Source organism: Vigna unguiculata, chromosome 3 (genome assembly GCF_004118075.2).
Source record: "Vigna unguiculata cultivar IT97K-499-35 chromosome 3, ASM411807v1, whole genome shotgun sequence".
Lineage (NCBI taxonomy): Eukaryota > Viridiplantae > Streptophyta > Magnoliopsida > Fabales > Fabaceae > Vigna > Vigna unguiculata.
In genome coordinates, this window is record NC_040281.1 from 18,517,518 (window position 1) to 18,529,711 (window position 12,194).

A 12,194-nucleotide genomic window follows, 5' to 3' on the forward strand; every position below is an offset into this window, starting at 1 on the left:
CCCAATATATGAGAAGAGGAATGAAATCTTTTCTCCAAGGTAGCTTTTCTGCACAGACTTGCACAGGATAAATCGGTTGCTCTTTTCTTCTTCTTCACTATCTCTAATGGCTTCTCACCAGAGACACTCACAACTTCTTTCTCTATGTCTCACTCTATTTTTTTCTCTTCTCAAACCTGATGCAAGGGTTGCATATTTAAATTATATAATGAGTCGGGAGCCCATAAAAAGTACATCCTTTTATTTTTCTTAATTAAATCATTATAGACTCAATAAATTGGTTACCCACCGAGTATCTAAAAATATTCAAGAAGTACACCATGAATAGATCTTTCATTCGCCATAAAATTTATTTATTGTGTTTTCGTCATATTTTTCTAACAATTGCTACATATTCGGCAAGACTTTTTGTGGTTAGATTACAATGAACGTGAAAAGGTTGGAGAATACTAACGGAGTAGCCGACTTCCAGTTGTTTTATCACAAAGGGACCACCTTTGCAATGTGGTCAACTTCTTCTTGTCATTTGTCAGTTATATATAATATATATATATATATATATATATATATATATATATATATATATATATATATATATTGGATTTTTTTTTCTGTTACATATTATTATTTTAAACAATTTAAAACTCAACAAAGTGTGATAAAATTTAGTCTGTATATATATTTTTAGGCATAAGGTTGGTCATAAATGGTAGTTAGATTGGGACAGAAGTACACATTATTATGAGTTCTGTCCATTGAATAAAATAAAAAGGGTGTGCTTATGCTGTAAGGTGGGGCTACAAGTGGCAAGCTGGATACAGTCCAAGGATGTCATGATAAGGTCACCAATAAAAAAGTTGGTAATGCCATACATCAGCTTCATATTCAAAAAGTTGCCTAAACTCTAGGCGTGAAAAATTGGTGGGGCCAATGAGAACTGAAACAGGACCATGATGTAGGATTTTTATTATTTACAATATTCTTATCTTATTTTTTTATCACACTCTTTGAGGGAGGATTGGGACCAATTCCATCAAAAGTGGAGTGTGGAATAATATGTGACCACTGCAATAGGTACGCTTTTTGTTTTAGTTTCTCGGATATTGGTGAACTGAATCCGATTGATATGTAAACAAAGTACACTAACTTTATGTTTTTACAAGGATTGTTACCTTATATAACCCAAGGTTTTGTTTCTGTTTCATTCAAAACAAGGAGAAAGGCGAAGGAGAAGCTTCCTATAGGGTAAACAATGAGGCTACCAAGTTCAACCATCATCCAACTTCTCCTCCAAATTCTTCTTGTGTGTCTACTGCAGAGACCCAGCTTTGCAGTGAAAAAGGTGAGGCCTGGCAATTTGCAATCTTGAATGAAGATAAAAGAAAAACAGTTGAAAAGATAAAATCCTAGGTTGTGCTCTAATCTCTGCGCCATTTCAATTGTAGTCATATGTGGTGTACTTGGGAGCTCACTCACACGGCCCAGCATTATCTTCATCTTTCGTTGACTTCAATCAAGTCACACAGTCCCACTATGAGTTTCTGGAATCTTACTTGGGAAGGTTTGAAAAAGCTACAATTACAGCATCTTATTGGTACAAATTTGCACCAATTGAAATGTTTGAGTTTGCATTTTTGTAGTCATAATACAGCCAAGGACTCCATCTTTTACTCATACACAAGACACATCAATGGTTTTGCTGCAACTTTGGAAGAAGAAGTAGCTGCCGAGATAGCAAGTAAGAATCATATATCCTCCTTTTTTTTCCTATTCTCTGTGTTCCCTTTCTCTCTTTACGAGCCTACCCTTCTTCTCCAAACTTGCTTGTAGAGCACCCCAAAGTGTTATCAGTTTTTAAGAACAGTGGGAGAAAGCTACACACCACTCGTTCATGGGAATTCATGGGGCTAGAGCATAAAGGGATCATCCCATCTACCTCAATCTGGAAGAAAGCCAGATTTGGTGAAGGAGTCATAATTGGAAACCTGGATACAGGTAAGTTTCCTGATTTATGTGCTTAAAACTTGTTATTCTTTTCAAACTGGTCAACAACAGCTTCCAACTAATTGGGTTTCATTATTATTACTATTCTTCTTCTTATTATAATGTTTTTATCTAGATCGTTGACTACTACACTCACGTGATCTGTTTCTAAACTTCGATCATTTCAAAAACGTTAATATATTATTAATTTGAATCTTGTAGTCAATAGCTTGTACACTACTTCTTTTCTAAGTACACTTACAATATTTTCTAATTTATACATTACACCGATTTCCCATATTAGAAATGTTATCAATAACCTGATCATGTTCCAAACTTTTTGTGGTTATATTACTTCAGCACCAAAAAAATTGGTAAGGGCATACTTCAGCTTCAATTCAAAATGTTGGCCAACCTGTGGGTGGGGGCAATGAGAATTAAAACAAGACCTGATGATAGCTTTAAGGGGCATTTGGATGAGATTGAAAAGGATAGATTGTAGAAGTAGAATCTTCTTTTATGCTTATCTTATTTTGATCACACTCTTTCCAATCTTTTGCTCCCACCACATACTTTTAGGTGTTTGGCCTGAATCAAATAGCTTTAGTGAAGAAGGATTGGGACCAATTCCATCAAAGTGGAGAGGAATCTGTGACAATGGAGTTGATCATACTTTTCGATGCAACAGGTACTATTTTCGTTTGAGTTTCTTCGATATTCTTTGAGTAATCCAAATCATTCATCGAGTAAAAATAAAAAAGATAAATATAATGTAAAAATAAAAATCTATTATCTTAAAATTTTGGAATAAAAATAGTATTAATTGTGAGTTGAGTTTCTGTCCATGTTCTCGATGATCTCTTTGAAAAATCTATTATGATTAGCTATTTCTTGAATTCCTCCCACCTTTTATCTTTGGGCACTCTTATTTAATTGGCATTCAATGAAAAGGTTTAAGTGCATTCATTTGAATTGTGCATTTTTTGACTTACTAGTTTTCGTTTTCTTATTATTTTGTATCATTTTTAGACTTACGAGAATGAAATTAAATGAAAGATATGTGCCGCAAAAACTCACCGCCCAATTGATTTCTGTCGTGGCTCAATCTTTCAAAGTTGACCACATATTGTTTTCATAAATTTAAAAATTATTTCTTAATAAAATATATTTATAATTTATCAATTTCTAAAAAAAAGTATTATTCGTTGATTATGCTAATTTAAAAAGATTTTAACCAAACAAGTGGACCGAAATTGAGCATTTAAGGAGATGTGCTGATTGAATGAAAACTTTTTTGAATAGTAAGAATCAATATTCTTGCCATTTAACGTAAGAGAATTCTTAAAACTCAACTTGGATTCTTATGTCTGTAGAACTAATTAATTATAATAAGTTCTTGCATAATAAAAATTAAGACTAATTATTTAAAATGTGCGTCTTAAATTAAAAGTAAAGTCTAAATGAAGTAAATGCTATAAATTTATAATTTGCCTAAGTATAACTATGTTATTATGTTGAGAATAATCGAAGTATGAGTGTAAATTATTTATGGGATAAAATAACAAAGTTAAATATTATATAAAAAAAAAATTCATAAACTTATTATTATATGTTGTGTGTGAATGAAACAATTTAAGAGAGTTAATTTATTTATTTAAAGAATTTGAATTTCTTTGAAGTAAAATAACTTGTTTTGATGAAGAAATTAAAAAGAAATTGAAATTGAGGAATTTTAAGAAGGTAATTCAAATAACTAAAATAATAAAATTTAAAATTCACTAAAAAAAGAGAAAGAAATTGAAATTTCACACATTGTGGGATTCCTCATTGGTCAAGATAAAAAGAGGTCGGGCTCGACTCGACCAACAATCGACTAAGACAAACTCGGGTGAACTCGATCAAATTTTGTTTGGTGCCAACTTGGTTGAAATTTGATTCGGACTGACTTGCCTGAATTCATACAAATTTCAGTTAGGGCGAACTCGACGAAGTTTGACTAAATATTTGGCTACGGCTAACTCAAACGAATTTGGTTGGAGACAACTTGATCGAAATTTGGTCAGAACCTAGTACGACCAAATTTTGGTCGCGACCGACTTGACCTAATTCAGTCGGTGCTGTCGGAATTTAACCAGGGCTGAATCTATCAAATTTGGTCCAATTTGGCAGAGTTGGTCCCGATTGAAATTCAATTGGATCGACCTCGTACGAAATTGGGTTGAATTCGACCGAGTTGACTCCGAATAAAATTCTGCCAAATTCAATGAAGTTGTCCCCGACAAAAATTTGGTCAAATAAAACCAAAGTTGAACTTAGCTGAAACTATGTTGAATTATGTCGAGTCTGATATGTTCGAAATTTGGCCAAGTTGACCCTGGCCAAATAGTGGTCAACTTCGATAGAGTCAACCTTGGCTGATTTTGACCGAATTGACCTCGATCAAAATTTTTGTCATATTTAACCTAGTTGGCCAAGAGAGAAATTTGGACAAATTTGGTTGAGTTGACCCTGACCGAAATTTTACAAAAATTTGGTCGAGTTGGCACCAACTGAAATTTGGCAAAATTTCGCCGACTTAACCTCGACCAAAATTCGGCCCAAGTGGTGCCCTCCAAAAATTGGCTGAATTGATCCTAGCCAAAATTTGGCAAAACTTAGCTAAATAAGCCCCAACCAAAATTTTGTCGAGTCAACTCTGGCTGAAATTCGGCAGAGTCGACCCAGTCGAATTGGACTGAGTCATCCCCGACCAAAATTGGCTGAATGCAGCAGAGTTGGCCCTAGCCGAAATTTGGCGAAATTTAATCGAGTTGGATCCATCAGAATTTCAACCAAATTTGGCTGAGTCAACCTCGATCAAATTTGGCTGACTCGTCCCTAGTCAAATTCAACCAAGTCGACCTTGACCTATATTTGGCCAAATTGAACTGAGTTTATGTCGGCAAAAAATTTGTCGAATTTAGTTGAGTCGACCCAAATGAAATTTGATTGAATTTAAATATTTTAAATTGACTAATATATTTTTTAAATTTAATTTCAAATTTTTATATATTAAAATAAATATTGTTAAAATGAAAGTTTATCTCATAAGAGAAATTCAATTATTTTATCCAAACAAGAAATTGAAATGTAAGATATTTCAATTACTTTATCCAAACAAATTATTTAAAAAATGAAGAGAATTCAATTGTAGCAAATTCAAATGCATTGCATTTCAATTTCTTAGAATTGTTGAAACGCTTCATCCAAACAAAGGGATAAGGTTTTTGGTTGGTGTCAATTCCTTAATGGGTTAGGCTCATATCACATTTATGTAATCTCATCGTAATGAACCCTATCGAAAAACCCTAAGATGTGACAACACCTGCAGCGGTAGCAATCTTTTTTCCTTTAATAACTTCACGCTTAGTTAAGAGCTAGTCGAAAGGTGTGGGCTCTTTATCAGAACTAAGGGCCTCTTTGGCATCTCCCCCCGAGTAGAGGAGGCAACTTTCGAAGCCTGGGCATTCCTGATTTGCTTAAGTCATTGGGCTAACTCTTTTCTAGATATCAACATTTAAGCTTTTGTGGAAAACACTTAGTTAGAAATAAAAATAAAAGTATTTGAGATAAGAACAAGTAAGGATTTATACCAATGTAAAATTTTAATCTACTCGTCCATATTCAAGGCATAATAATTCCTTAGTCTAAAAAAGGTGTCCAATCGTTCTAGCATGGGGCAATGTTCCTGCTCGGGTATTTCAAGGTCTTCCACCTATTGAGCACCTTAAAGATGGGGTTTCCTAGTCTGATATAAAGGGAAGCCCTCTGATAGGGTTAGATTGTGAGGGGGTGCTTGAATATTTAGAAAAGCACACTTAATCCTTTGTAGGAAAATTTGAATAATCTTAATAAACCTCTACCAATAACATTACTTATAGAAGCCCACATTTGCTGAGGATAACTCTTAAACTTAAAGAAATAAAGAAACATATTTGAGGTGGGAGCTATTCCAAAATGGTTGCACAAAATATGGAAGGAACGAATGAAGGTCCAACTGTTACAATAAAGTTAAGCCAGAGCAACATTCAAATAGTTAATACTTCTTTTTCAAAGGAACTTAGGATACCTCCAATAGTGAGTCTTTATGCCTTTACACACACTAAAAACATACTCTTTAGAATTTCTCCTTGGAATTCTCAAATCACAACATCTCTCCTATTCGAAATCACACATTAAATTCACACTTGTTATCAAACACCATCTCATACACGCTCATTCTCCTGATTCATGCTTTAGAATTAAAGGTATTAATTCATCCATAACTCACAGAAACTAAATACTCTATTGTAGTAGTTCTCGCTCAAGCCAAAAGGTCTCGTCCAAGCGACATATGTTCTCTCGTCTAAGCGGGTCATTCTCACTTGAGCGAGGCTCAAAACAGAGAGCAGATAAAAACTCTACGAGTTCTTGTTCAGGCGAGACTTCTCTCGCTCAAGCAATAAGTTCTCGCTTGGGTGACAACTTACGCAAAGGAGGAAAATGTTCAGCCTGAACGGAGGATTCTGCAATTGCCTCAAGTGTTTATGCTAAATCAAGAAGAGAGGAAAAAGGAAGCGTTTAGATGATGAACAAGAGCTCAAGCTATTAGAGAGTGACGAGGAACTGAGAGGAGAAATTGGAAACGAAGGAAAGTGAGAGTGTTTTGGGAATGAAACTGACTTGTGTTTTATAAAGAAAATTAAAGTTTTACTTAACTTAATTCATAAATTTTTATTATACATATACAAAATTTAAAAAATTGGGGCCACAACATCTCCGACATCCAAAGATATGAGCTGAATCATATGAATTTAGATCTTATATTTATTTCATGAATCATTAAAATTTATTAGAATTCATGTATCGGTCTAACGTATTATCTATTTTTTTTTATTATTTTAAAAGGTTTGTCACCAAAGTTAATAACTTTTAATAAAATTTTAATAAAATTTTAAGTTTTTTATAAATATGAGTATATTTGATTGAGTTGGTATTAAATTTTTTTATTAGATAGTTATAATTTTTTTATATTTTTAATTAAATTTTGTCGTTAATTGGACTGTTAGTTTAATCCTTTATCTTATTTTTTTATCTTTACATGTTAAAAAGATACGAGGTTTTGTAATTAATAAAACAAGATTATAAAGTAAAACAATAAATAATTTTTATTTATTTAATATGATATTATATTAGTCTTGAGATCTCACTTCTCTGAATATATATATTAAAGATAAAGAAGTGTTTTGAATTAAACGCACTAAGTTGAAGATGTTGAATGCGTATCCAGGAAGCTAATCGGTGCAAGGTATTTCAACAAGGGCTACGCCTCGGCAGCGGGCCCACTGGACTCCTCCTTTGAATCCCCACGCGACAAGGAAGGCCATGGCTCCCACACCCTCTCTACAGCTGCCGGCAACGCTGTCCCTGGAGTTAGCGTCTTCGGCCAGGGCTTCGGAACAGCCAAGGGCGGCGCGCCCAAAGCCCGCGTGGCGGCCTACAAGGTCTGCTGGCCCCCCGTCGCCGGTGACGAGTGCTTCGACGCTGATATCTTGGCCGCATTTGACGAGGCCATCCACGACGGTGTCGATGTGCTATCAGTGTCGCTCGGTGGCTCAGCCTCCAGCCTGCTGAATGACAGCGTGGCGATTGGATCATTCCATGCAGCCAAGCAAGGAATTGTGGTGGTTTGCTCCGCCGGAAATAGTGGGCCTGCGGATGCCACTGTAGAAAATCTTGCACCCTGGCATCTTACGGTTGCCGCCAGCACCATGGATAGAGAATTCCCAGCTTATGTTGTCCTCGGTGACGATATCACCTTCAAGGTTTTCTCCTTTTCCCACTACTATTTTTAACAATGCTACAAGGTTTTCGAGTTATCTATAAGGATTATTTGGATAGCATTGTTAGATAAGCTTTGATAAATGCTTCTTTTAGTTGGTATAGGGATTATTGCGCCTTTACCTGAGATTTTAGATTTGTGAGAATGAAATAGAAATGGTTCAAGGTAAAATTAGTATTTCAAAAAAATGAAAGTACTAAAATATATAAGTTTTTTAATTAGAAATTCAAAATATACAAGTTTTTATTTTGGGACCACTAAAATCGTATTTAAAATTTTAATAAACTTTCAAAAACTTATGTCACTTATTAATATACAGTGACAAATGTTGAGTAGAGTAAAAGAATGGAAAATTTGAATCAGTGAATCATCAGAAATAATATATCAAATTTGATGGACTAAAAATAATTATCTTATTAGTTTTATATACAAAGTATAACTGATATTAGAATTTATTATTTTGATGAGTGTCGTTTTCACCGATAAGATTTTTTAAAAAGAAAAACAAGGTGAAAATAACTACATAAAAATCAATGAATGAAAAAAGATTTTAGATTCATTAAAATTAAAGTAGAAGAATGGGAAAGGTTAAATTTTATTTTCGCTATATTTGTTGTTCAGAATTTGTAATTTGGATGAAGTAAAATAGAAATAACAAGATTAAAGATCTAATTGGTAACTTGACCTCGCTTTTTTCTATGACTCATTCTTTCTCTTATTGTTCAATTTTATTTTGTGGTGGATCTACTTTTTATTTTCAATTTTTAACTTTCATTGAACGAAACAAAGTGTGAAAGTTTAAAGTGTTAACTAATATTGCAACTAGTTAACAAGAAATCATTCTCTTACAAAAAAACAAAACTAACAAGAAATAATTTTAAATAGACTTTTTAAAATAATAAATTCATAATTTTGTTAAACATTATATGTAACTGGATAATGCAGCTTAAATAAATTTTATTAATTCTTCTTAAGTTAAGGGGTGACATAATTATCATTAAATTTAATTTAAGGTTCAACAATAAATCACGATTTATCATTTTTTTAATCTCCTTGAATTTGATAAATTTTCTTTGGTTTTCAACATACCATGAAAGTCATTATTTTAAATTGTTGGTGTTGCAAAATGTAGCGATTTGGGAATTTGTGAATAATGTTGTTTGGTTGATTTGAAGGGTGAAAGCTTATCAGCTGCAAGATTGGAACAAAAGTTGTACCCAATTATTAAAGCTACAGATGGTAAATTGGGCAGTGCAAGAACAGAAGATGCGTAAGTATAAAACGTCTGAAACTCATTATTGGCATGAGTGGTTGAAAATCAGCACTTACACTTGACATGCATGTAGCGTGCTGTGCCAGAATGGGACCTTGGATCCCAAGAAGGTGAGGGAAAAGATCGTGGTATGTCTCCGAGGGATAAATGCGAGAGTGGACAAAGGAGAGCAAGCTTTACTAGCTGGTGCCGTGGGAATGGTCCTTGCTAATGACAGGGCCAGTGGCAATGAAATTATAGCTGATCCTCATGTCCTTCCTGCTTCTCATATCAATTTCACTGATGGTACTTCTGTCTTCAATTACATCAACTCAACAAAGTAAGATCCCATTCTAATTTTTCTTCACCAATTACATCAATTCAACATGTAAACAATAATCTATTGCTAGGTTCCCAGTGGCGTATATTACACATCCAAAGACTCAATTGGGTACTAAGCCAGCACCGTCTATGGCTGCTTTCTCATCAAAAGGGCCCAATATTGTCGTGCCAGAGATCCTAAAGGTGCCATTACTCACCAACTATAATTTTCCTTCAAATTTGTTGTCATGCCTTAGATCTATAACTATCTAGCAACTCTACTTTGTCCTAATATTCAGCCTGATGTCACTGCACCGGGAGTGTCAGTTATAGCAGCCTATACTGAAGCCCAAGGACCAACCAATCAAGTGTTTGATAAGCGTCGGATTCCTTATAATTCACTCTCAGGAACATCAATGTCGTGTCCTCATGTTTCAGCCATTGTGGCACTGTTGAGAGCCTCCTATCCTTCCTGGAGTCCAGCTGCTATTAAATCAGCAATCATGACCACAGGTGAGTCAAGGTTTCTCACAATTCAATCCTTTTTCTTCAAACCAATCTACCATAAATCTCTTTAGAAAAATTAGGCACTGTTAGTTGATAAGAACTGTGATTTCATCTCAATAATTAACTGATTGTCGACCTTTAATAGATACCTTTATTACATGAATTATCGAAATAATTAATCTTCATTCTGATTTGTAAAACAGAGGTTGTCACGAGCAAACAGTGAAACAAAACATTTATGAAACTGCATCTAAACTTTGTCTTAAAATATGTTAGAAATACGCAAGTTGGATTAGTTAGAGGTAAATATAGCTGCTAACAAGTTGATAATTTGTCCTCTGCTACTTTCAGCCACAACACTCGATAATGAAGTGGAGCCTCTGCTGAATGCTACTGATGACATGTCAACACCATTCGGTTACGGGGCAGGACATGTTCAACCAAACATAGCAATGGATCCGGGATTAGTTTATGACACAACAATTGGTGATTACCTAAACTTCTTATGTGCTTTAGGATACAACGAGACACAAATCTCGGTATTCACAGAAGGTTCGTCATATGTGTGCCGCAAGAAATTTAGTCTCCTCAACCTGAATTATCCCTCAATCACAGTTCCAAATCTCTCTGACTCAGTGACAGTTACGAGGACATTGAAAAATGTTGGTTCTCCAAGGACATACATTGCTCACGTTCAAAACCCGAACGGAATCACTGTTTCTGTGAAGCCAAGCATCTTAAAGTTCAGAAATGTTGGTGAAGAAAAACGCTTTAAAGTAACCTTTAAGATCATGAAAGGAAAGGCTACGAATAACTACGTGTTTGGAAAACTGATATGGTCTGATGGCATCCATTATGTCAGGAGTCCAATAGTTGTGAAGGCCCTCACAAGTAGAAATTGAAGAAGTTGATTGGTAGAGTTTTCCAAATTGTATTATATATCTTCTAAATTTGTCCTTATTGTGATCTCTTACCATTGATAAAGAAACCCGCAAGTGGCTTTGTTTGATCATATAATTTACTAGCTGTACTTTTAGTACGATTCCAAGGAGAAATAAAACATAATTCGTCATCTCCCAGTTATAAAATCTTGGAAGTTTCTTACTCTAATCATATTTCAACATTACACCATTTTAAGCTTTAGGCCACATTTATATGTTAACGGTTAAAAAATCATTACATAAAATATAAAGAAGCAACGGTCTTCGGTTGTTGTTTATCTAAGAATTTTATTTTTCTCCGAACCAGAAATATAGTACAAACACTGCCTATTTTATTTAAAGCAACAATTATTAAATTGTTGACACATATACACCACATTGATGGCTCGTTCTCCAAGCAAGGTGGGGCCAAGCATGGTGGAATTTCTTCCAATCGCATTTTCCTTACAAAATCTCTTCCAACCGCATGACAGATAACATTCAAATGAACTCCTTCCTGTCTAACGAATTTTGCAGTTCCAATATTGTGATTGACCATTTGTTAGCACGTAAGTTTTTCTCCCCTTCACCAAGCATTCTTTTACAAACTTCGCATCCATATACTACATTGAAACAAAATGTGTTAAAACAACATAAATATAAACTAAAATTATAAACACATAACTATAAATATGAACCATACCAAAGAAAATGATTGAACATCATAAGAACTTAATATTTTCTCATAATCACCAAAACCAGCTTGAACTTGGCTGTTGCAAGCATTGCCCAAATCTCTCTTATAATCTATTTCAACTCCTTCGGCTGAGAAGATCCTGTGAACAAAGATATAGTTTCCTACATAATTTAAATGTAGGAAACAAGGAGAAATGAACCCATAGAATGAAACGTACTGACAAGAACCAAACAATACCATCCTCCCACCCTCATCTGTGTCCACATATATTTCAAACTTCTGTGACAAAGGATCATACCACTTCACCCGATCGTTAAACGAAACTTTGTGCTCACAAAATATTTGGAAGTAATTGAGCAAGGTTATCAACAACTATCACAACAATCAACAGAAAGCCTATAACTACACATCTACACTACAATTTTTTTTAAAAAAAATAGACTAAAGTTCCATACCGTGTTTGGAATGAACCGCACCCTAAATGCTTGGAAAAATCTTACTGAGGACAAAGGGTCACAAGCAAGACCATTGTTTCTTCTACCAGGATACACAACCTCATTCCAGTCCAAATCGAACACCCTTATGCGAAAGTACCGATCTCCACAATAAAGACTACACACGTAATAAACATCGTTTAGTTCATAAAGCCACATT

At 34.4% G+C, this 12,194-nt stretch overlaps 1 protein-coding gene across 2 annotated transcripts; it reads left to right on the forward strand.

The window, feature by feature from the left end:
• The first annotated feature begins 1,005 nt into the window (after nt 1–1,005).
• On the forward strand, nt 1,006–11,002 carry LOC114174974 (subtilisin-like protease SBT5.3). Of its 2 annotated transcripts, XM_028059710.1 has the most exons (12): nt 1,006–1,074; nt 1,216–1,342; nt 1,446–1,561; nt 1,641–1,738; nt 1,831–1,995; nt 2,563–2,671; nt 7,292–7,826; nt 9,019–9,113; nt 9,190–9,435; nt 9,506–9,620; nt 9,716–9,929; nt 10,275–11,002. In XM_028059710.1, exons 2-12 carry the CDS (start codon nt 1,253–1,255, stop codon nt 10,823–10,825), a joined length of 2,334 nt encoding a protein of 777 aa, XP_027915511.1. In that variant the 5' UTR covers nt 1,006–1,074; nt 1,216–1,252; the 3' UTR covers nt 10,826–11,002. The 2 variants fall into 2 exon arrangements, with proteins under 2 accessions (XP_027915511.1, XP_027915510.1); XM_028059709.1 differs by lacking the exon at nt 1,006–1,074 and having other exon boundaries at nt 1,086–1,342.
• The last annotated feature ends 1,192 nt before the right edge of the window (nt 11,003–12,194 follow it).